General features: G+C 40.0%; 1 protein-coding gene and 1 long non-coding RNA gene across 3 annotated transcripts in view; one reads left to right on the forward strand and one right to left on the reverse strand.

Moving 5' to 3' along the window:
• Positions 1-1,806: 1,806 nt before the first annotated feature.
• Positions 1,807-22,015, reverse strand: WSB1 (WD repeat and SOCS box containing 1). Of its 2 annotated transcripts, XM_045487998.1 has the most exons (10): positions 21,933-22,015; positions 20,789-21,574; positions 14,070-14,238; positions 12,859-13,127; positions 11,599-11,730; positions 9,871-9,971; positions 7,448-7,620; positions 6,525-6,638; positions 5,200-5,307; positions 1,807-4,706 (listed from the first exon to the last, which is right to left on the reverse strand). In XM_045487998.1, exons 2-10 carry the CDS (start codon positions 20,826-20,828, stop codon positions 4,547-4,549), a joined length of 1,266 nt encoding a protein of 421 aa, XP_045343954.1. In that variant the 5' UTR covers positions 20,829-21,574; positions 21,933-22,015; the 3' UTR covers positions 1,807-4,546. The 2 variants fall into 2 exon arrangements, with proteins under 2 accessions (XP_045343954.1, XP_045343955.1); XM_045487999.1 differs by lacking the exons at positions 1,807-4,706; positions 5,200-5,307; positions 6,525-6,638; positions 7,448-7,620 and adding an exon at positions 7,905-9,006.
• The window catches only part of LOC123603290, a 41,184-nt gene continuing 38,682 nt past the window's right edge, over positions 21,566-24,067 (forward strand). The window contains exon 1 of the long non-coding RNA XR_006714817.1: positions 21,566-22,246. This is a non-coding gene — a long non-coding RNA (uncharacterized LOC123603290). The remainder of the gene's footprint in view (positions 22,247-24,067) is intronic.

Below are 24,067 nucleotides of genomic sequence, written 5' to 3' on the forward strand. Positions count from 1 at the left end.
CCAAGGAAGTGGTGTAGAAATTAAGACTGATGATTTGAGAAAGAGAAAGGGGCAAGACCACTTTGTGCTGGGGCAGCATATCTGTGACCACCAAAAAGAGGCCATCGACGTAAGGGTCGGAGACTCAAATATCTGCAAGAATTGGAATGTCATGAAATTCAGTAAAACCAGTGAAACAGGCTCATGTCCCAAAGCAGGTGATGGTAGAGACACCCTGATGTGGGGCTGCGGGCGCTTGGAGCACAGGCCCACAGGGGTGTTTGCTTCCTCTTCTAAGCTCAACTGGTATCATTCAAGCCTGAAACCTAGAATTTCTGCCAAATTGTCTTAGGGGCTTTAAGACGTCGGGGAATACAAGGAAATGGATACCTGTGTGCTCTGGCAGTTTCCATCTGTTTAAGAAGCATGAAGGAAGTGGGGGGCCTGGGTGGCTCAGTTGGTTAAGTGTCCAACTCTTGGTTTCAGCTCAGGTGATGATCTCACGGTTTGTGGGATTGAGCCCATGTCAGGCTCTGCACTTGCAGCATGGAGCCTGCTTGGGATTCTCCCTCTATCTCTGCCCCTGCTCACACCGTCTCTCTCAAAATAAATAAATAAACTTAAAAAAAAAAAAGCATTTAGGAAGTATTCCTGCTGGTCCTATAGAAAGCTTTAACCGTGCTTTCTTCAAGAATAAAGGATTGAATGATGGTATGAGACAGACCCAGTGCATCACATGACTTACTGGGTGAACTTCCCATTTTGCATTTGAGTCAATTAAGCTGAGTGCAAACATGTTTGTTTTTGTAACATTCTACATATTTTCAAGTAATCTCTACACCCAGTGTGGCTCAACCTCATGACCTCGAGATCAAAAGTCACATGCTCTTCTGAACTGAGCCAGCCAGGCGCCCCAAAGCTGAGTGCAAACTTAGGTCTTTATGGTTTCCATTTTATAGTAGCCTCACTCCTTGCTGTATTTCATAGCATTATCTTTCTCAGGTATCTTTTAATATTCATCCTTATTTTTCTGTAAGAACATTCCATTATTTTTATTTATTTATTTATTTTTTAAAATTTTTTTTTTTCAACGTTTATTTATTTTTGGGACAGAGAGAGACAGAGCATGAACGGGGGAGGGGCAGAGAGAGAGGGAGACACAGAATCGGAAACAGGCTCCAGGCTCTGAGCCATCAGCCCAGAGCCCGACGCGGGGCTCGAACTCCCGGACCGCGAGATCGTGACCTGGCTGAAGTCGGACGCTTAACTGACTGCGCCACCCAGGCGCCCCAGAACATTCCATTATTAATCAATTGGAAGATCTACACAAAACAATTTACTGGAGTCACCGCTTCACCTGTCTTCAGAGGACAGTCCTTGGTCATCACTGTATTACACGTTTTCCTAGCCAAAGTCTAGGGTTTATTTTCAGAACAGAAGAACGACTTCCCATGGTAGTACAGGTAAAGAAAGTTCCTAGCTTTCGATCATCTCTAAAAGAGAAACCACAAGCGTCATCAGAGTTGTAGGCTCTAATAGGGAGAATAATGCCAGAGTTGGTAAAAGTGGAATTAAAATTGATCTTCTTTCCTCAATCCCAGCCTCAATCTTTTTCTCCAACTCAACTATAAACCCACAAAAATGCCAAATCACAACCACACAAAGCTACCCAGCTACCTGTAATACAAATAAATCAATTTACACCCTGCTCAAGCCAGCTTTTTGCTTTTGGCTAAAAGCAAGCTTTACAGAGCCAAGCACAGGATGAAATTGCCTACAAATCTTCACTTCTCCTAAACATCTTATCATAAACAGAAGCTAAAGTTATGATGACCATTTCTCCAGGTTGCATTTTATTGCTGACAGCTCTTCCAAGGGGATTTAAAAACAAAACAAAAAAAAACCCAGTATACTCCAAATGGATGCTTTACCCGATTTTGAAACTGACAATTAACTATATTTAACTCTATTGTAGATATTACTTGTATATTATAATCTATACATTCTATAGTTAAAATGCATTGTTAGGCCAGAACCTGGTCAGAATTTTATCACCCGCAAACCTTCATTTTGATGAATCTGATGGCTGGATTCACTCTCCGGTTTTTGGCTTGAGAGGCGATATTTGGCTTCTCAGTCTCTTTCTCATCCCTGTGCTGGCTGGCTGAGAGCCAAGTCCTCTGTACCCATCGGCCACTGCCTCAACCCAGAAGCATGCTCCTGCCGTAATGCTGTCTTGTTGCCCTGAGGGCAGTACAAACCAGCTGAATCCAACTTTACTTTGTCACAAGTAGGCAGAGGACATCAAGCATCATAAAGTCAAGATTTGCAGACCTAAGATCAAGTTACAGGTCTTCAAGTGTCGCTTTAAATCATTTGAAATTGTGAAAAGATAGCATGGCTGCTAACTATGAGGCACCCCTGTGGGCACTAAGATAGGAAATCACATCTGAACATAAATGATCTCTTGCCAGTTCTCCGAATGGCATGCTTCTGGCAAGTGGGAGAAAGCAGTATCATTCCGATAAAATAGCATCGCTAGAATCTGACCCAACCACATCTTCCCTACCTTCCTTGGGTCACTCAGTCTGAAGCAGTATCATCCTATTATCTCAGTCTCCACAGATAAATGGAAAATTTAAGTCTGTTTCTACTTGACTTATATTCCGCAATCTTCCATTCACCCTGGCGCTGTGATTTTCACATGAAGAGGTAGTAAGCAATCCGGCCTTCTCAGAGAATGCATCTTCCAAAAATGCGATTTTTACTTGATCACATACGTTGGTTGGAGAGCAAATCATTTAACGTTGTGAAGAATAAGTAATGGTATCTTATCATTTTCCAATTATAAAGCAGATACATTCTGAAGTAAAAAATCACAACAGGTTTAAAGATAAGATGCTTCTGTGCTACTTTTTGTAAGATAGGTGATTCTCAAGAAGCAACTTGGGCACATTTTCAACTGGCTTTCAAATTTATAACTTCCACCCTTCACAGAACCAACTGGAAGAACTTTCAAATAATTTCTCGGTGCAAACAAGTCTTCGAGAGCACACGTGGCTAATAAAAGTTTTGCTTATTTCACCTCCTCAAAAGGCCCACGTCACTAGACTTTCCTTTGGCTACTTTAACGAGATAGACTTACTATGAGGCTGTTGGTTCCCCCTAAAAGACTATAGTTTTCTTTTGCTCAATAGTTATTTTCCCTTGTTCTACAGCTTTTCTATATTATTTTTTAAATTGTATATATGCACGTTATGTACTCTCTACCCCCAAAGCAGGGTTTGAACTCATGGCCCTGAGAGATCAAGAGTCTCCCGCTCCACCGACTGAGCCAGCTGGGCGCCCCAAGCTTTTCTGTGCTTTTAAAGAAAGCATTAATAATCACAGCAGTTCTCCCAGAACACATCAACATAAAAGCTGCTGCGTCCACGATACGTGTACTATTTATTCATCAGCCTCCTTGCTTCATTTGCTGTGGTGCCTCATCAGTCTCATGACGGAGACAGACAAAAGCACTGAACCTTCCCACACACAGAAGAAACATTTGTGAGAGTGGTTTTTTTTACAAGTCTTTAATTTAAAAAACTCAAAAATATATAATCAAGCATTTTACATAATGCATACATTCTTAATATCTGCAGGTACGATAAATAACAGAAGGCAAAAGCAGATATACTGTATTGCTTCTCTTTGGCAAATCACCAATATCACCCCCTGCAGAAACATATGATACATGTAAAAAAAAAAAACAAAAAACAAAAAACAAACAAAAAAGCAATACCACGGTCTTAAAATTGTCCCTTAGTATAAACAACAAAATATTTAGCAATAATACAGTAGATGGATTTTTCAAATGGACTAAAATTTATAATACTTTACACCACGGGGTTAAAGTAGCAAGCTGCTTTCCAAAGTTAAGGCCCACAACAATAGTTATGGGGGCGGGGCCACGACAGGACACACACATCGTTTTCCTAGTTATAACCCTGGCTATGTCACATTCAAATTCTACCTCTTGGATAACGTTCCTAAGGAAAACAAAATCGTTTCCCTAGGGGTTTTACTTGTAGGTCGGAGGTCTGACCTCCACCCCCCAACCAAATTTGCATTTTTTAATGAGGAAATTCAGCTTTCTTCAGCCAATATTTACTATCTAACTCAGTGGCCCAGAATTTAAAAAAAAAAAAAAAAAAAAATCCTTCCACTTTACAGCTAAGATATACATTGTGGATCTACTGAAGCAATATATACATGTTGGAACTAAAAGTTAAAAAAGCAAAGGGTCCATTCAACACATAGCAGCTTATATCTAAATATATACATGTATGTATATGTTTTCACAGTTAAACTTTAAAAAAAAATTTACATTTGATATGTTTGGAAATACTTCTCCTATAGTCTATAAATAATATTTTAATATGATCAAATGACCAAAATGCACTACAAGAATGTATCAAATTAAATAAATCTTCTAAACCTTGAAAAACAGATACTTGAAGTCAGTCAAGCTTGAGGTTTGTGTCACGTGTGCTCGGTCAGTCCCTAGCCAGGAAGACAGAGCCCTCTAAATGCGGTAGGAGAGAAACTCCAACACTTTGGAAGGAACTGGCAGCTCCTGGACTTCTTGGGTGGGCATCACTCTCCTGATTGACATACGACATAAATGTTGAAGGCTAGGGACTTGCCTTGGAGTGGCCCAAAAATACACACTTCCATCATGTGTCCTAAACAGAAACAAAAGAAATCATTAGCTCAGTCACACATGTACATGTATTTAAACATCCTATAACTCCAACAACTATCATTCAAAGCTGTGTATGAGAGTCATAAGCTACACATTAAAACCTAACTTAAAAAAATTTTGATGTTTTTGTTTATTTTTGACAGACAGACAGAGAGAGAGAGAGAGAGAGAGAGAGAGAATGAATGCAAGCAGGGTAGGGGCAGAAGAAAGGGAAACACGGAACCTGAAGCAGGCTCGAACTCACGAACCATGAGATCATGACCTGAGCCGAAGTCAGACACTTAACAGACTGAGCCACCCAGGTGCCCCCATGTTAAAACCTAATTAAGAAGACCTAACCAACGATCTCCTCTATGACAAAGTAACAGTAGTACAAAGAGCCCTTCTGGAAGATTTAATGACAATAAAACTGGCTGCTTTGACCAAAAGCCACCTTAAATTGCCTCTTAAAGAGAAGAGAAAATTCTATTTACCCAGCAGCTAAAACACTGCCATCAGTAGAAAAGGCACAGCAAAGACCATTGCTCAAAGGTGCAACTTGAACTGGATAATCTTCATCAATTCTCCAGAACCTCACCATTCTAGAAAGGAAATAAATTGTACAGTGAGTAACAGGAAATTTAAAGTAAAAGCAACTTCTATAATTCAGATAAAAATGGCACTCTGTTCCAAGTCACAAAATACACACAACATGCACATATCACATCACTGCAGCAAGCAATTACTGTAACTTGTTTTATCAAATATTTTCTAGCCTATACCAATTGGTAATTTGGACCAACTGACACTTAAGAGACTATAATGCATGGCTACCTCTCCTTCCAGGTATTCAGATCTAAAATGGTCACAACCGGAATCTTTCTCTTTACACTCAATTAATATCTGATCTGTTTTACTCTCTTTCCAAGGCATTAAAAAAAGCCTTTTCACATAGGTAGAGTGTGTCTACAAACAGCAGAGACCTGACATTCAAAATCTGAACAAACAGAAAAACAGTGACTGCTGGCCAAAAAAAAAAACCCAAAAAACTCTCCCTGTACATTTGCTAATGTTCTGGAAAGATGATAATGAGTCACTTTCTGAATTTCTGAAACTGCTTACTGCTGCATCCTGGAACACTGCATGATAAAAGCATGAGAAAACGGAATGGCTGTATCTAGTTTCTGCTTTGTACCAATCAGCAGTGCATCTCGCTCGTGTGCCATCTCATCTTGTAGCCTCAACTGCAGTGGACACAAATGACCATTTTTACCATTTATTCCACTTTGAAAACGTCCTTCTGCTTCAACCTTTACAAGGTATTACTGAAAAAAAATCTCTGTGGGCTCATTAAAAATTTCCCCAGTTTGCTTACACTGGTTAACAAACAAGGCGCACAGGGAAGGCGTGCATTACCTTTAGTGCACCTGGATACGCTTCAGGCCAATATTTTTTTTCTTTTTTAATGCTTTATTTATTTATTTTGAGAGAGAGAGAGAGAGGGAGGGAGGGAGAAGTGGGGATGGAGAAAGACAGAGAGAGAGACAGACAGAATCCCAAACAGGCTCTATGCTGCCAGCACAGAGCCTGACGTGGGGCTTGATCTCATCAACTGAGAGATCAAGACCTGAGTTCAGGCCAATGTTCTTTAAGACACACATCTCCCCAAGTCTTGTTTAGAAAGAGACATTAAAACCCACACTGCAGAAAGGCTTTTTTTTTCTTTTAAGCTTTGAAAATGTTTTCATTAAGTAGAAAGATAAAAGGAAATCTTTAAAAGACAATAATAAATAGGTCAAATTGTAATTCACACACTTACTTATCATCAGCAAGGCTTGCAACATGCAGTCCATCATGACTAAAAGACACAGATCGTACCCATCGGTCATTTGCTCCTCCAGCAAATATTGGAGTAGGCGGGGGAAACAGGTGCCTGAGGTCAAATACATGTATTCAGTGGAAATGAGGGTCACTTCAAGAAGCTAAACTATCCAGGTACAGAGTACATCTGTCTTTGAATGTTTAAAGTGGCCTCAACGAACACAACTGAGGAGCCTGGGGAGAGCTGATAGATTCCTATTAAATGAAAGGAACCTAAAAGAATTACTAATCTCCTTTTTACAATGCGGTTTAAATCACTAAGATTAACTCCAACTTCAGTTTCAACTATTTTCCCTGACATGAAACTCTAAATATAATTACCACTTCTACAGAGTCATATGCTGTTACATGACAATAACACAATCTGTATCAAGACAGCCAAATTTATTTTTAGAATTTGTATCTACAGCTTTGCATTATTCAAGGACTTAAATAATACTGCAACTTAAAAATTATGGCAAAATGCAATTTTAGGTTCAACATATTAGTGATTCCAATCATTTACGTAACTTCTTTTTTTTTTTTTTTTATTTTTTTTTATTTTTTTTTTTAATTTTTTTTATTAATTTTTTTTTTTTTTTTTCAACGTTTATTTATTTTTGGGACAGAGAGAGACAGAGCATGAACGGGGGAGGGGCAGAGAGAGAGGGAGACACAGAATCGGAAACAGGCTCCAGGCTCTGAGCCATCAGCCCAGAGCCCGACGCGGGGCTCGAACTCACGGACCGCGAGATCGTGACCTGGCTGAAGTCGGACGCTTAACCGACTGCGCCACCCAGGCGCCCCTTACGTAACTTCTTAAAAGCTATACGGACAGCCAGAGATGAATTACAGACTACAATTGATGCATGCTGCACCCACCCAAATTCCATCAGAATGTCTCCAGTATGTGGATCCCAGATATACACTCGAGTATCATAAGATGCAGTAGCCAGCAATGCTCCATCAGGAGAAAAGTCACAAGCTACAACATCATGGTGATGTCCTTCTAGTTTCCGTATCATGGTATATTTATCCATATTCCAAAGGAAAACCTGCAATAAAAAGGCAAATGTTATAGCTTCCTTCAGACACACAGAGGACAAAATGGCACAACTTAAACTACAACTGCTACGCTTAATTAACATTACATTAAATTAAACATTATAAATTATGAATAATTAAAAGAATATGCTCAGTGTCATAGTCAGATTAAAATCAGTCTTTAAGTTAATTAAAGTAGACATGCAAATTCTATTTCAAATGTTTCTGTTAAATGTTAATTTAAAAATAAGCCTAAACGTAAAAAAGGCAATGCAATTTAACCTTAACCACAAAGTTATACTGAAATCCATTTATTCCAAAAACTAATTAACTAAAATATACAGAAGTAAATAGGGTTAAGTACTACAAACCCCCTTCTTTTTTTTTTTTCCAGAAACTACCAAATTTTTAAAAAATATACAGACAGAAAATGTAATGTTAACAAATTGTTACTCCATTGGCATCTCCCTTTGAGATAATCACTTGTTTACAATAGGCTTGGGTCACCAACGTGAGCCTAGGAAGAGAAACAGATACTGCAAGCAAAGAGAATTTTCACAGCCAAATGAAATTTCTTTGGCAAACAACAAGGATGTTAAACCACATTATGAAATGAGAAAACTAATTTATGAAAATATTACAATTAACAACATGTCTGTGAATCAAGATTTGCCAATCTTATTTTTCCCAAACCGACCACAATCATTAGACATTTAAACTATAAAACATTTAAATTACTTTAGTACAAGTTTACATATACTTTTCAATTGTATAAGACCAGAACTTAGACTGTGCAGAATAGTTCTGAATAGGATTCGAACGTTTACTTCAGTCTAGTTACATTAAATGCGAGCTTGGAGGTTTAGAACGATCCTAATAAGACAATCTCTCCTCTTGGAGTAAAGCAATCCTTTTTGCTACTTTTTTTTTCTGCACAGACACAATACATTACTTCCAGAGAAAAATAAATACGAATTTTAAGTTGGATCAAAGACTTAAGGTATCTCTAACATTGCAAAGAATTCCAAAAAAATAGCACAGAGAAACCATCTGAACGCCAATGACATTACATTAAATTGGTTTCACATGTCAGACTCCCAATTCCTTGAGACCGGAAGATCAATTTACTTGGAGGAGTCAGTGGGTTTCACTGCGGGGGAAATTACTTTAAAAAAGAAAAAAAGAAAGAAAGAAAAGCAGAAAGTGGACATCGACCAGCACCTGTGTACGTACAGTACACCTTGCAGCCGAATGCAAGGTTACTTCATCCTACGGTAAAGGTCGCCCCCAGCCCGGTAGCCAGAGATGCCACTCTTTCTGCCCAGCTAACACCATTGTGCGCCTGTGTGCGAGTGGTGCCAGCATAACCTCAATCACACCAATATTGCTGCCACCACCTGTGACAGGGAAAGCAAGAAGCATATGGAAAACACACAGCCTAAAATAGCAATGTCAATTATCTAGCTTTGTTCTTCTTATGATTTTTAAAGAACTGAATACTTTTTTTCTAAACTTCCAACATTTGCAACTATCATTTTAACATACTTCTTGGCTAAATAAAATGCATTTATAACCAGCCTCCCACCCCCCATTAACTCAGTGTATTGTGAATATCACATGTATTTGGACTTCAACAATTTTCATAAACATCTAAAGCTAAATAAGATCTCCTGCACTATACTAAGTCAGAGCTGGTAGGCAACTAAAAGAGAGTTCATCAATAAGCATAACCCTCTCAAGTCACTTCATACTTAATCTGTCTACAGGTATGCTATGCAAGATAGACATGTCAATTCATCTATAATTCACTCTAGACATATACGAGTGCTATTTTTATTATTAGATTTTTAAGTTACTTTTTTTCAGTTAAATGTCCAGGACCAGCTGGGACTCAAAACTTTTTAAACGGCAAACTGGACAAAAAAATAGAACAACAGAGAAGAAAATAATTAGCGGGAATGTCTTAACATTTGGACTAGATGTCTTCTATATCACATAAACTTTCCTAGATCTTAGAAAAAAATAAATTTGACATATCCCTTACTTTAAGAATATTATCTCTAACTAAAAACAATCCAATTTCTCACTCCACAATCAGTAACTATATTTAATTTCCCTCATGCAAATTTTCCCCATCATGAAATAAAACATTTAAGATATTCATGACACCGAGCAGACTTAATAGGTTACTTAGATTTAAAGTGATTATGCACACATTATAATCCAATTCACAATGAATGTCCAAGAACTTTGATACATACTGCTTTACTGGCTCCCACTGAACACAGCATAGACGAGTCAGGAGAGAATGCACAGCTATACACCCAGTTCTGATGGCCCCTCAATACTTTCATCATGTTTCCTGAACAAAAAGAAATACTGGTGTTAACCCCAGAGTTCACTTCCAAAGAGTAGCATTTCAAAAATGGCAGAATCACAGAATCGCAAGCTTCTACAATGGCAGTGATTTATCTGTAACAGGGGTTGGACACTACACCAGTTGCCTATCTTTGTCAAGTTCTACTGGAACACAATCATGCCCATTTGTTTATGTTGTACTACAACAGCAGACGGAACTACAGCAGAGATGGCATGGTCCACAAGCCCAAGATATTTACCATCTGGCCCTTGAGGAAGAAGTCTCCTGACCCTTCATCTATGAAGATAGAATTCTTTTAGTCTAAGCCCCTTATTCTACAAATGAAAGAACTGCAACATTTTAAGGCTGAGACTTGAGAAACACCTTCAAAATACCTTTCATCCTTCTTCCTTTTTGATAACTACATTCCGCTCCAAAGCCCCTGTGCATTATACCTAAAGCACACAACTATGTCTATGTAGATTTTAACTCTTAATTTTACAAATACCTACTGAATGCCTACTGTATGTCAGCCACTGAGGATACAGCTGTGAATAAGACAAAGTCCCTACTCTCTTGAGCTTACGGTTAGTTTACTGAGTCTATGTTCTTAAAACATATGCACACACTGAAAATGTATTGAGAAAGCAAGTAGTATTTAATATGCAAAACAAAATAAAAATTTAATTACTGTTACAACTGTTGAGAAATCTCTTCATCTCTCAACAGCTGAGCAGTCAGCAAATGATGAAATGCAGAGGAGGTCCATCATGGTTTGGTAACATTAGCATATGATTTTTATCAGGCAATGGTTATTACCCATCAGCCGGAACGAGTCTCCAAACCTGAGGGTTTTGTCTCCTACTACATTTAAGTTGCAACACCTCTGAGCAAGACCTTGACCTCCGGCTTGAGGTTGGTAGACCCCTATAACATATTATTTAAGTATAAGGTGTTAGCCAAAACTGTAATCTCTTTCATTAGCAGCTAAAAGGGGGGAAGAAATGCTCATCTCTGGTCCTCTCAAATAAGATAGAACTCTCCAACTCTGTAAGCACTGCAACTGACAAAGTTTCAGAAAAACTTGAGTAGTTAACACTAACATACCTTTTATTATATTGAAGAGCAAGTCTTTTACTTTTGATAATTTGTTACTTAACCTATCCAACTTACTATTATGCTTATTAGCATTTAGGTATTACAGATTCCAGTGTATAAATCATATTTTAATCTATATTTGATTTGATTACTAAATTATGTGTCTGTAACTTCAAAATCTACTTAAATTTTTGCTAAGCAAATGAAGGAAGTTAATAACCTTCTCTAAGATGAAAGAAATAAACCAACACAGGCCAGTTCATACAAAATCCTAAAACTGACCCAGATTTTGTCCTCAAATCGTTGATACAGATCTGTGTGGTTAGTTTCTGAATAATATGTTGTTCAGAGTAACTGCTGGCTCCTATTCTGGATTACATTTATGGTTTTGCTTGATCTACACAGAGAAAGGGACCAAATGATTAGAGAAAAGGAAACTTCGATCATATGCCACTTTGAAAGTCGAATGCCCTAGATGATCACCACCTCTCAAGAAACTCATTATGTTTCACAGGCTGGAAAAAAGACATACCATCATCTTTCAGGTCCCACACTCTCAGAGTTTTGTCTCTTGAAGCTGATACAAGGATCAAGCTCCCATCTGGAGCAAAAGTTAAATCTCTGACCACTTCAGTATGATCTACCAAGTTAAGGAGGAGTTTTCCTAAATGCAATGGAAAAGGGGAAAAAGACAATGTTAGTAATTTTATCAGCTTCTATTTTTTTAAATAGGACTCTTCACCGTTAAAAAAAAAAATCTAAAGTAGAAATCCTTGGCACCTCCTTAGTTTATCAAGTGTAAGGTGACTTATTAGCACTTTTACTATCACCTTTAAAGAGTCTCTATTTTTATACTGTTTTAAAATGGATTATTTCCAGGAAAGCAAAGCCTAAATTTTTTAGGGAAGTTTAAAGGGAATTCCTGAAGTGTAAACAAGTTAATTTACTATCAGGAAAGCTTAATTATCATTTTTAATCTTTGTATAGTATGATTTTAAATATAAAATTCCCTTTTCTTTTCCTTGGCTTTGGATTACTAACAGAATGTCAAGCTCCCCAGAAGATAAATGTTATCAAATAACCATCTAAATTTTCAAAGATAATCAGTGAAAAAATGTACTTGAAAGAGTTTTGTTTTCTATGAAAATCTATGTGCTTTCCTTAAGTTTTTTTTTCAAGAATCCAATCAAATTTACTGACTCATTATCCTCACTCAATATTGGTATCACTTGCTGTGTTCTACCATATTGTTTTAATGCTCATTTTAAAAAACCTTCAAATTTTTGAGTACATACTATCAGTCAGAAACTGTGTTAGTCAGTTAACAATACATTCACTTTTAATTGCCCAAAGAATTTAACTTCTCAACCTATCTAGTTAAACTTCAGATAAAATGTCACTAAAACCTTCCAAAGGTTAGACAATGATTGTTGAAACCAGATTTGCCTTGAACGCCTCCAAGCTATCACTGAAAAAGCATATAAGAAAACACCCTGCTATTTGAGTCATAAACTAAATTACTAGTTTATAAATGATAATTAATTAAATGTTCCTTAGACATGACCTTTTCTGCTGTAATATTCTCTGAAGAGTGATCAAGTAGTGAGAACTCTATTTTCTTAAATTAAAACCACGAGCTGAAGATGATATTTAGGCCAATTATAAAGACACACTCATAGCATCAATACTTGCTTTTCAGTAAGTTAAAATCCTCAAATCACATCTTCTAGTGCCTAGAGATGCCCTGCATCATAAAACAATCAGGTTTGCTTTTAAAACTATGGCTCTGTACCTGTATATACATCCCATATTTTGATACGCCCATTGTTTAATCCTGTGGCAAGGAGTAGCTGATCTTGTCCAAATCTGAATCGATGCCATTCTATATTGACACAACGACTCTGTTTTTCTGGAACTGAAGATCCAAAAGCAAGACTCCAGACTATGTCACCGCAGTCTATAATATGTTCACGAGGCTTATTTTTCTGAGCACCATCACTGTTTTGTCTTGACAATCTCAAACTGCTTGAATTGGTGATATTCTTGGTGCCATGCAAGAGACTGAGGGGAAAAAAAGGTCAGACTGAAATCTAGTTATTATTTACTCTGAACTTCTATAGATACTAAATAATGATAAATGTTTGCTAAAATAACTTTAGCATTATTTGTCACAGTGACACTGAATAACAATAGATTCCTATAGATGAGAAGGGGGAAAGCTGCTATTAGTCACAAGGGTGTGACCAAATAAAATCAGATCAAAAGAAATTCTCAGTTGCTAAAAAAGACTAAATTCAACAATAATCAATTTATAATTTATTTGTTTCAAAATTTTCCTCAAAACCACTATGTCTATTAGGACTCCTTTAGCTAACCTAAAACGAGTATAAACAAGCAAAACACAAAACAAAAACCTGATAATTATAAAACTGACACCAGAAAATTACCTTAAAAATAACCCATAATAATCAGTAGTTTCCCATACTTTCTAGACCTAAAGCAATATGTAACTATGACACGAATGAATGTAACTATGAAGGTCAAGTAGACACAAAAAGCAGGGAGAGATTAAATTTAGTATATGATACATCTTAGAAAAACTTTTAACAAAAATACTGAAACTCAAATAAATCCAAGCAGAGGAATTTTAAGTACGTAAGAAGTAATTACATGATCAATTACATGTACCACTGTTATCTAATAAAATGTTGTGAAATCCGAAAAGTGTCACATAGCAAAGGTCACCTGCCCTAGCACAACACAAGGTATACACTACTAAGGAACCATGATTCTGCTTTTTAATACACATATTCTACACTGTATAAGGTCAGATAATTCTTCCTACAAATTTCCCAATACATATATTCAGCTTATGATTAAGACACATTTATAATAGTCTACCAAGGAAAAACTTACGTTATCAATATCTTTTTATTACTCCACACACAGAAAATAGTAAATCCTACCAAGAGATACAAAATACAAAAAAGGAAAGAGTCTTACAAGTTCTTAAGGCACTGGGACCACGGAACAAGCTTTACTGTACGATGTCCTTGTGACCAAGCAAAGTATGAACCATCTGGAGCAAAAGCAACAGTCCAATTTTCACGACCACATTTCTTGTCAAAAGGAGCCGCTGGAGCTAAAAGTTCACCTATAGTACGTGATCTCACTAAAAGAAAAAAACATATATATAGGATGTCACATATAACCAACAATGGAGACTGCCTCCATATTAATTTGAGACTCTCCACTCCGTTGAGCTTCTATGCAGACAAGGTATAAGGAGCTCTGCTTTCTACCATCTGAAGGGAGACCCTTGGTGTGAAGACCCGTTAATGATAACAACTACCTTCAAGTTTTGATAAAATGATTTTCCAACATCTCCTCACCCAAAAGCTTTTTTAGAAAGCTTCAATAAAAAAACTGGTTAAGTGATAATAATGTAATATATCGGAGCTAACAATTACTAAGTCCTGACTTTTGCATTGCCTTAGGTTTTCAGCAAATTGCTAACATTTAAAATACAACAGACTAGGGGTGCCTGGGTGGCTCAGTTGGTTGAGCATCTGACTCTTGATTTCGGCTCAGGTCGTGGGATTGAGCCCCACATTGGGCTCTACACTGAGCATGGAGCCTGCTTAGAATTCTGTTCTCTGTCTCTGTCTCCCTCTGTCCCTCTCCACTGCTATTGGGCATGCTCCTCTCTAAAATAACAAATAAAAATAAAATGCAACAGACTAAACAAACTTACCCAAAAGTTTGTAGCTTTAAAAATCACAAACCACTATAAAATACAGTATTACATCATTACTCAAAGGAAAGCTCTATTAAATGGTCTATTTAAATGTGAATATTCTTTTTTTTCAGGACCACATCACAAAAATCACACAAAAAACCTCCAGAACTAGAAGGGACTTAAAGGTTTAGTATAACCTCCCAACTAGTGCTTTAAAATGCTTTACATTCGTGGGGCGCCTGGGTGGCTCAGTCGGTTGGACGTATGACTTCAGCTCATGTGATGATCTCACAGTTCATCAGTTTGGGCCTCACATTGGGCTCTGCGAGGAAAGCTCAGAGCCTGGAGCCTGCTTTAGATTCTGTGCCCCTCTCTCTCCCTCCTCCCCAACTGGTGCTTGCCCGAAAAAAAGAAAGAAAGAAAGAAAGAAAGAAAGAAAGAAAGAAAGAAAGAAAGAAAGAAAGAAAGAAAGAAAAGGAAGAAAGAAAGAAAATGCATTACATTTGTGATTCTCAAATAGTGGTCCTCAAGCATATTACTAGTGGTCACAAACTGACCCCAAATTGGAAATAATTCTTTTGGTTTTCAAGGACAAATTTCATATTTTTTTTTTCAACGTTTATTTTTTTTTATTTTTGGGACAGAGAGAGACAGAGCATGAACAGGGGAGGGGCAGAGAGAGAGGGAGACACAGAATCGGAAATAGGCTCCAGGCTCTGAGCCATCAGCCCAGAGCCTGACGCGGGGCTCGAACTCACAGACCGCGAGATCGTGACCTGACTGAAGTCGGACGCTTAACCGACTGCGCCACCCAGGAGCCCCAAATTTCATATATTTTTAGTTAAGAGTACTTCAATTTAGCATTCGTAACAAAAACTGGCATATTACCAGAGTACACAGAGAATTTTTGTTCTGCATTTAACAAGAAGCATGATCAACAAGCTCTTCCTGTTCATGTGTGCACGCAAATTTGGCCAGAATTTCCTCAATTTGAGGAAAAGAATCTTTATCAGTGTATCACCAATGCTCTCTTGGATTGGTCTTGATTTCAAATTTTGCTACTCTCCCTTTTTAGGTATAAATTATTACCAGTTTTGTTTCCCTATTTTGTGATTGGTTGTCTGGTCAACACCATGTATTTTTATGTTTTTGGTTTAAACTTCCCAGCAACTAAACTACATATATCCTTATAAAGGGGTGCCTGGGCGGCCCAGTAAGGTGAGTGTCTAACTCTTGATTTCAGCTCAGGTCATGATCTCACAGTTTGTGGGATGGAGCAATAGCACAGAGCCTGCTTGGGATTTTCTCTCTTCCCCTCAAAATAAATACACTTAGAATGCAAAACAAAACAAAAAAAACCCTACTTCTACTTATTGCTAGAGCAGACTTACACATACAACTCCCTCAAATGTATTCATTCAGGTGTCACTTCACGTCTCAATGCGTGCTCTGCCAATAGCCAGTGGAGCACCTGGTATATGACAGGTGACCAGTAAATATTTATTGAACGAATATGAAAGCATATGTAGAAGTTACCATTCTCACTGATTTCAGTGTTTCCTTGCCCAAGTCTTTGATACATTTACCCACGAACTATGGTTTAAAAAGTAAAAGAAAACTGAGACCAAATTTTCTAAGATATTCATAAATGTGAATGCCTAAAAAGGCTTATTCTATTTTTGTGCAGCCGACATTACCAAAAATTTCCCTTTTAATAACTCAAAAACCTTCCTCTTTGCTACTCATCCACTCAGTCCTGACTGTGACCTAAGAGAGTAAGTTTAATCCTCTCACATGATAGTCATATATTGAAGACAGCCATGACATCAGCAACTAAATCTTTTCACCAGGCTAAACCCCACAGGCCTTTCAATCATTCCTTAGATTACATGGTTTCAAGTCCATTTCCCACCTTCACCTTCATCACTTTTCTGGATAAACTGCAGTTAGTTATGGTCCTCATAAAAGTGGCACCCAGAACTAAACACTATACTTTAGGTGTGGTTGAATCAAAGCAGCAGAACCCCCAACTACCCCTGCCTCGATTGTATCAATACAGCATAAGGTGACATTAATTTCACAGGCAGTTATATGACTTTCTTAATACAAAATCCACAAACCAGTGACCCTCATATGCCTGCACAATGATTTTTCTTTTCTCTTTTCTTTTCTTTCTTCTTCTTCTTCTTTTTTTTTTTTTTTTTGAAACATACAAGTGATTTTTGAAAGGGCTTGCTGCTGCTTATATTCCTCCAAGCCCACAGTCATACTTGGACATCTCACCACAGTAGTTCATTGTGCCTGGCCCCTTAATTTGCAACTGCTGCCTAAATCCTTTTTTATAACTTAGGTTTCTGTTTAATCCTACCTATCTTTAAAAAAATCCATAAATTTTAGGAGGAAAAATGAAAGTTCACAAATAAGGGAAGAAAATTTTATTTACTTTTTTTATTTTATTTTTTTAATTTTTTTTTTCAACGTTTATTTATTTTTGGGACAGAGAGAGACAGAGCATGAATGGGGGAGGGGCAGAGAGAGAGGGAGACACAGAATCGGAAACAGGCTCCAGGCTCTGAGCCATCAGCCCAGAGCCCGACGCGGGGCTCGAACTCACGGACCGCGAGATCGTGACCTGGCCGAAGTCGGACGCTTAACCGACTGCGCCACCCAGGCGCCCTACTTTTTTTATTTAAAAAATTTTTTTCTCTATTTTTGAGAGAGAGACAGAGTGCAAGCAGGGGAGGGGCAGAGAGAGAGGAGACACAGAATCCAAAGCAGGCTCCAGGCTCTGAGCTGTCAGCACAGAACCCAATATGGGGCCAGAACGTGTGAACTGCGAGATCATGACCGGCTAAGCCACACAAGTGCCCCAAGAAACAAGTTTTAAAATTCAACTGGGGAAAAAAAAATTCAACCAAAAAATCCAAACATTATCGTAAAGAGAAAGTCCTTGGCTAAATTCGATGAGTATACTCGTGTTAACTCAAACAATAGAGGACTGGCCCTTGCATTCAACTTCAGAAACATCTGGTTAATTAGACTATACCTCACCACTCCTTTGGCAAGCATAAGCAAGACTTACTTTCCCACAAAAGACTCATTTCTTTTTGTCTATATTTTAAGATCACTCTATTTTTCTTTTACCTTGCTGACAATCACAAAACTCCTCTTGTATATACAAGGCTGGAAATTAACAACTAAAAAACCGGTTCAAATTACAAAGACCATGAAATAATAAGTGAATTTATTCTTAAATATTCAGAAATTCAAGAAATGGGGTCACTATTTTTTTTTTAAGTTTATTTATTTAGAGAGCTTGTGAATATGTGCATGCGCGCAAGCAAGAGACAGAGAGGGGGAGAATGAGTATCCCAAGCAGGCTGTGCACTGTCTGGAGAAGCCCAATGCGGGGATTCGATCCCACCAATCCTGAGATCATGACCTGAGCCGAAATCTAGAATGAGATGCTCAACCGACTGAGCTACCCAGGCGCCCCGGGGTCACTATTTTAAAACTGCCAAATAAATAGCTGCCATAATGTCACGAGTATTATATGAATAATTACCTTGGTGTTTCCTTGCTTGTTAACAGGCATATTACATGATCTTTGCATCAAATGATTCAAGCACTGGTTTAAATATTATCAAGTAGCACAAGGTTGTAATGAAGTGCTTTAAAAAATGTTTTTAGGTTAAATCTTTATTATCTGCATCTGCTTAATGTTAGTATCCTAAGAAATCCATGATTTAATGACTTTATATAAGGGAAAAGCTGCCGGTCCTGGGAACTCAGCCATAAAATACAAGACTACATTATCTGTACAGTAGTAGTAACACACTGAGTCACTGCTGAACCAAGCAAACCAGATTTAGCTCCTTCTTCACATTCCTCCCTGCAATTTCAAAACCAGAAAGGGAGGATCTGTGGTAGTGCCTTGTGAAAGAGGGCAGCAGCTCCAGGCACTCGCTCCCTGTCACATCGCACTTCTTTAATCACTCAAGGAATCTTGCCTCTTCTTTCAGTACTTGAGAAACCAAAGAGCTATAATTAATACCCAAGAAAAAAGGGGAAAAGTTAAGTCCTTACTGATGGATACAGAGCTACATAGAGATAGGAGTGTTTAACTCTGTATCCAAACGGTACTTCAAAAGAAAGAAACAAAGAAACAAAAACTGGGTTTTTAAAAAAAGCTTAAGAAAAGGCCAAAGTTCTTTTAGATATTTGGCACTTAGCTAGTAATATCATATTATATCCAGGAAATAACACTGGGACCTAACTAAATATGCAAAAATTTTAAGTGAAAAGGCTGCTTAGTGGATGGTTCTTCTACCTTATGCACGTATGCTCAGAAGCTCTATCCATCCCTTAGGAGAGGACTGGAAAGTTTTCAATATGGTTCATCAAGATCAAGTAAAACACAGATAAATGAAAGATAAATCTGTGATATTATGGGGGGGGGGGGTGCAGTCCACTGGACTAAGAATAAGAACTTCTGAGTTCTCTGTTCCACTTCAGGACCTACTTAATAGACGTAAAGCACAGTTAAAATAAAAATGGGGCATGGATTTTGTTTCCTCTGTATATCTAAAATAGTTATTAAAACCAGAGTTAAAGTCCCCTCCTAACCTGCCATTCGACCTTATCTCTAAGAGAACAAAAGTCCAGAATTCTAAGATAGCAGTCTCTAGATGTAAAAATTCAACCCACACACAGGACAGAGGGGCCTTTTGGCTATTTCAGCTTCTCCCTTTCTCTAGAAATACCTCCTCCATCTATTTTAAGGCATCCATTTAGCCGAAGAACGGAGAAATGCAAAGGCTCTCTGCTAAGTAGCCATCTCCAATTTTCATCTACTTTATTTTTTATAATTTTTTTTACTTATTTTTTTTTTTGAGTAATCTACAGACCCAACATGGGGGCTCCAACTCATGACCCCAAGATCAAGTCACATGCTCCACCCACTGAGCCAGCCAGGCGCCCCACCAATTTTCACTTCATTAACACTGTAAGTTCAGTTCGGTTTTTTTTTTTTTTTTAATAAAAACTGGACATATTTAAGGCGTATAACGTGACCTGGTACGTTCAGTGTTTACTAGGCATATCAGTCAATGCACAGCACCAACTCCCCCCGTTAGTTGTTCCAGTCATTTTACCCCAAGAGAGAATTTAAACGTGAGGTGCTCTGAACCGAGCCGCCACACAACCTTCAGGGTCTACTGCGCAGACTTCAGTGCGGCAGGGCTGGTCTCCAGCCCCGTTTTGAGACAGCCTTTGCAGGCTGCTCTTTCATCCAACAGCTTTTCCTCGCTCACTCCACCCAACCATTCAGCTCCTCCCTGCTCCTCAGCGTAGGAAAGATAATTGAGTCTCCTCCCCTGAACCCGCCGCCTTTCTTAACGCCAGGCCTTTTTTTTTTTTTTTTTTTTTTTTTTTTTTAAACACTGCTTTTTCCAGGCTGATAGCACCTCTTCGGTCGCATTTCTCCTTTAAGAGTGGTTGATACACATGAGGACCCCTCCCCTTCCTTTACAGCTCAGAACACACAAGTTTACTTTTCCCGTCGTAAATTTCGAGTCCCCGAGACTCGCCCAGCACTCGCCTATCCTATCCACTCAACGCCCCAGTCGTCCAGCCTAGAGACAGGTTGATGGCAGTGCGGAGACCTCCTTAGAGGAAACTGGGTCCCCAGGGGTGGGTGCCGCCCCCGGCCACACGGTCACTAGGGCTCTCAGCGCCCAGGTTTCCCTGGATCCTAAGTTCTGCCCACTGCCTCCCGCCGAGCCATCAACGCTGACCCCATTTACCCCTCGGCGACACCCACCAGCGGGGCCGCTTCCTTCCTCTTCGCTCCAGGGCTTGGCCCCGGCTCACCCGACTTCCCTCAGACTCCGAGACTGTTCCTCCTCTAGGGACTCCCTGCCTCTCCACAACCCCCGCGAGCTCACCAGCACCCCTCACCCCCCCCCCCCGTCCCATTCCTCACCGATCTCTTTCTCGTTGACCCTCGGGGGAAAGCTGGCCATCTATGGGGCACCGTCTGATTCCGGGGGCGCGATGCGGACGCAACGACAGAGAAGGGATCCGCGAACGTTGAGGGGCGTGACGCGGGATCGGTCCCTCCCGGACCGGGGGACGGAGGGGAGGGGCGGGGGCGGTGGCGGCAGCCTCTGCCGACTGCCCCGGGAAAGCTCCGGAAGGCTTCGGACCAAACTACGGAGTCAAACACAGACAATAGACCCCGCTCCCTGCCTCAAGTCTACGGACCAAGACACTTCCTCCGACGCCGCCAACTGCAAACCAGACACTGGAGACAAAATGGCGGGCGGCGCGGGAGATAGCAGGGCGGCGCGGGCGGGGTCTCGTGACGTCGCCACCCGAGGTCCCGCCCCCCGACGCTCGGGACGTGACGGCCTGGTCTCGGCGCCCCGCCCTGTTTCTGTGAGGAGCCACCAGCCAGGACAGGAAGAGGGGAGAGGCTGAGGCGGAGCAGGGGCTGCATCCCCAGCCTAGGCGAGGCTGGATTGCTGAGGAGGAATTGTGCGTCCGGCTGGGTCTCGTTCCATCCCCACCCCCAGCCCCGGGACCGGAGCATTGTCTGTGTATCTAAGTTGAAGTACCTTGGAAAAGGCAAGCGGAGAAGTTTATAATACATGTTAGCCCGCCGCTTAAAGACGGCATGGAATTGGGGCCTGGCTGGCTCAGACCATGTGACTGGATCTCAGGGCCGATGTCAGGGCTGTGAGTTCAAGCCCCACGTCGGGTGTGGACCCTATTTAAAAAAAAAAAAAAAAAAAGTGGAATTTACACTGACTGAACCGAAAAGAACAAAAAAGACGTTTAAGGTTTTAACCCGCTTCGGCCACCTCCCCAGTCCCCACGTGCTTGATGAAAAAAAAAAAAAAAAAAAAAAAAGACGAGAATGAACATCATCGCTGCGCCCCGGCCTTACGGGGGCCATCGTCCCGACGTGGGCAGCGGGTGTTTGCCCGGGCCGAGGTCCCACCCCGCCCCGGGGCCTCCCTGCGCTGCCTTTGTGTTAGCGGGTCAGGCACCCCCGCGGCTTCGCCGGGCGGGTGGTCGGCACGGTCCCGGCCTCAGCGGTGACAGACCCCGCCCTGTCAGCTCACCCCGAGGTCTGGGCCTTCTGGAGGCTGCTAGCTATTCACACAGCAGGGCTGATGAAAGTGTCGGTCTGCCAGAGCCACGTTGGTTCCCGATCACAAATGACACAATCGCGTTGTACTGGGCCCTTCTCTGGACTCTCTCAACCTTGTTCCGACGGAGGACATCTAAGCCTGGGAATTTCAAATATGTGGCAGATACTGATGGGAGAGGAGCTGCCTTAGTCAAACTCTTTTGAGAAATGTCAAATGACAACAAAAGGCAAGACTACTTTTTCTTTGCGTGACAATTCTTCCAACAGTGAAATGTTGAATAGCAGGTAAAAGAAAGCACCCCCCACCACCACTTTTCTTTTCGGTTAACCTACTTATGGACGGCTTACCCTGTGCCAGGTGTGGGGGGGGGGGGGCCTCGTTGTTGAGTATTTAGAGTAGGACAAAAGAAAAAAATTATTTTAGAAAATTTTTTTAATGTTTATTTTTTTAATGTTTATTTCTTTTTGAGAGAGAGAGAAGGGCAGAGAGAGAGAGGGAGATACAGAATCCAAAGCAGGCTCCAGGTTCTGAGCTGTCAACACAGAACCCGTTGAACTGTGAGATCATGACCTGAGCTGAAGTCAGATGCTCAACCCACTGAGCGTCCCAGGTGCCCCCAATGTAATTATACCTCTTAAGGGTGTGATTTTTCTACGGTATTTGCTTATGCTGATGGGGTACATGAGTATAAAAGATGGGGAGCAATAATTTTTATGTTCTTTTGTTCAAAGAGAATAATATATTGATACACACACACACACACACACACACACACACACAACTTTGTACCACATCATTGTAGGTAAACATAACTTCATTTGGAGTGGACTTTTCCCCTTCCTCCCCCAGAATACATACTATTTAATAGCATGGAAAGGTGGGCTTCTTCCGTAATTAACTTTTCATTACTCATATGGACATTGTAGGTGTATTTCCCTCGATGTCATGAATATGTCCAGTTCACAATTGTGGACTGTTTTTAGAGAATACGTACTCATCCCAGGTTAGAGTAATTCAAATGGCTGCAGCTATGTGTCTACACTGGTCTCCAAAGTTACAGACAAACTTCTTAAATCAGCTTTAAATTGGGGAGGATTCCTACAGGATCTTATTTCAGAACCTGTATCTTGGTGAGAGTCGAAGTATCCCCTTCCTACAACTAAAAGGAAGCAGTATTTACTTAGAGCAACAACCAAACATGACTAAGAGTTAAAAACAAAAAAAAAACCCCAAAAAACAGGGGCCCCTGGGTGGCCTACTTGGTTAAGCTTCCAACTCTTGATTTCAGCTCAGGTCGCGATCTCATGGTTCATGGGTTTGAGACCTGCGGCAGGCTCTGCATTGACAGCTCAGAATCTGGGGTTCTCTCTCTCCCTCTCTCTCTGCCTCCCTCCCCAACTTCCAGCTCTCACGTGCCTGCTGTCTCTCTCAAAATAAATAAATAAACTTAAAAAAAAAAAAAAAAACAAGAACTGATAAATTGTACAACAGGGGTTTGAAGCTTACCACCACCACCACCAGGAAAGGAAAAAAACAAAAAACCAACATCAAAATGCCAAATATTTTATTGTTCCCTAGTGTGGTTAAATGTCAGAGATGAAAAAGATTACCATAGTTTTTTGACTCTGTAATGGTCGTGACCAAAAAAAAAAAAAAAAAAAAAGTTAATAGCAGTTTGGAAAGCCTGCATTGTTGAAGCAATAGGAGAGTTGCTCATTTGCTTGTTTGTTTTTGCTTTTTGGACCTCTCAACTATTACTCCAGGCTAAGCCTCAGAATTCATCCAAGTTTATTCGGTGCTTGGGTGCTAGGTAAGGAGTTTCAAATCATGGGATTTGTGGAGTTGAATCTGGGATTCTAGACGGAGAATGTGGAATTTGCTCCGGATTTAGCTAGACAAGCATAATTTATACACATCAACATGTGCATCAATAAGCAGAATAGTAATAGATACATCTAAAAATGTGAAGCATGCTGGGAAAATGATCGGAGCCAGAGGAAAATCCTGCAGGCAACTGCTTTTGGCCGTGGTAGTCTTGCTGGGGACAAAACGTCTAATAGCATTCCCAGTTTTCCCTTATCTTAGTTTTCACTCTTCCTTCTGAT

This window comes from Leopardus geoffroyi, chromosome E1, assembly GCF_018350155.1.
Source record: "Leopardus geoffroyi isolate Oge1 chromosome E1, O.geoffroyi_Oge1_pat1.0, whole genome shotgun sequence".
NCBI classification, from domain to species: Eukaryota; Metazoa; Chordata; class Mammalia; order Carnivora; family Felidae; genus Leopardus; species Leopardus geoffroyi.

What these genes read in the sequence shown, in the direction of transcription:
- WSB1 (XM_045487998.1), bottom strand. Translation starts at nt 20,828, where the DNA reads ATGGCCAGCTTTCCCCCGAGGGTCAACGAGAAAGAGATCG. An exon ending in CAGTGGGAGCCAGTAAAGCA is followed by an intron (nt 7,621 to 9,870) that starts GTATGTATCAAA and finishes TTTTTATTGCAG; the next exon opens with GTTTTCCTTTGGAATATGGA. An exon ending in GACATTCTGATGGAATTTGG is followed by an intron (nt 6,639 to 7,447) that starts GTGGGTGCAGCA and finishes ATTTGACCTCAG; the next exon opens with GCACCTGTTTCCCCCGCCTA.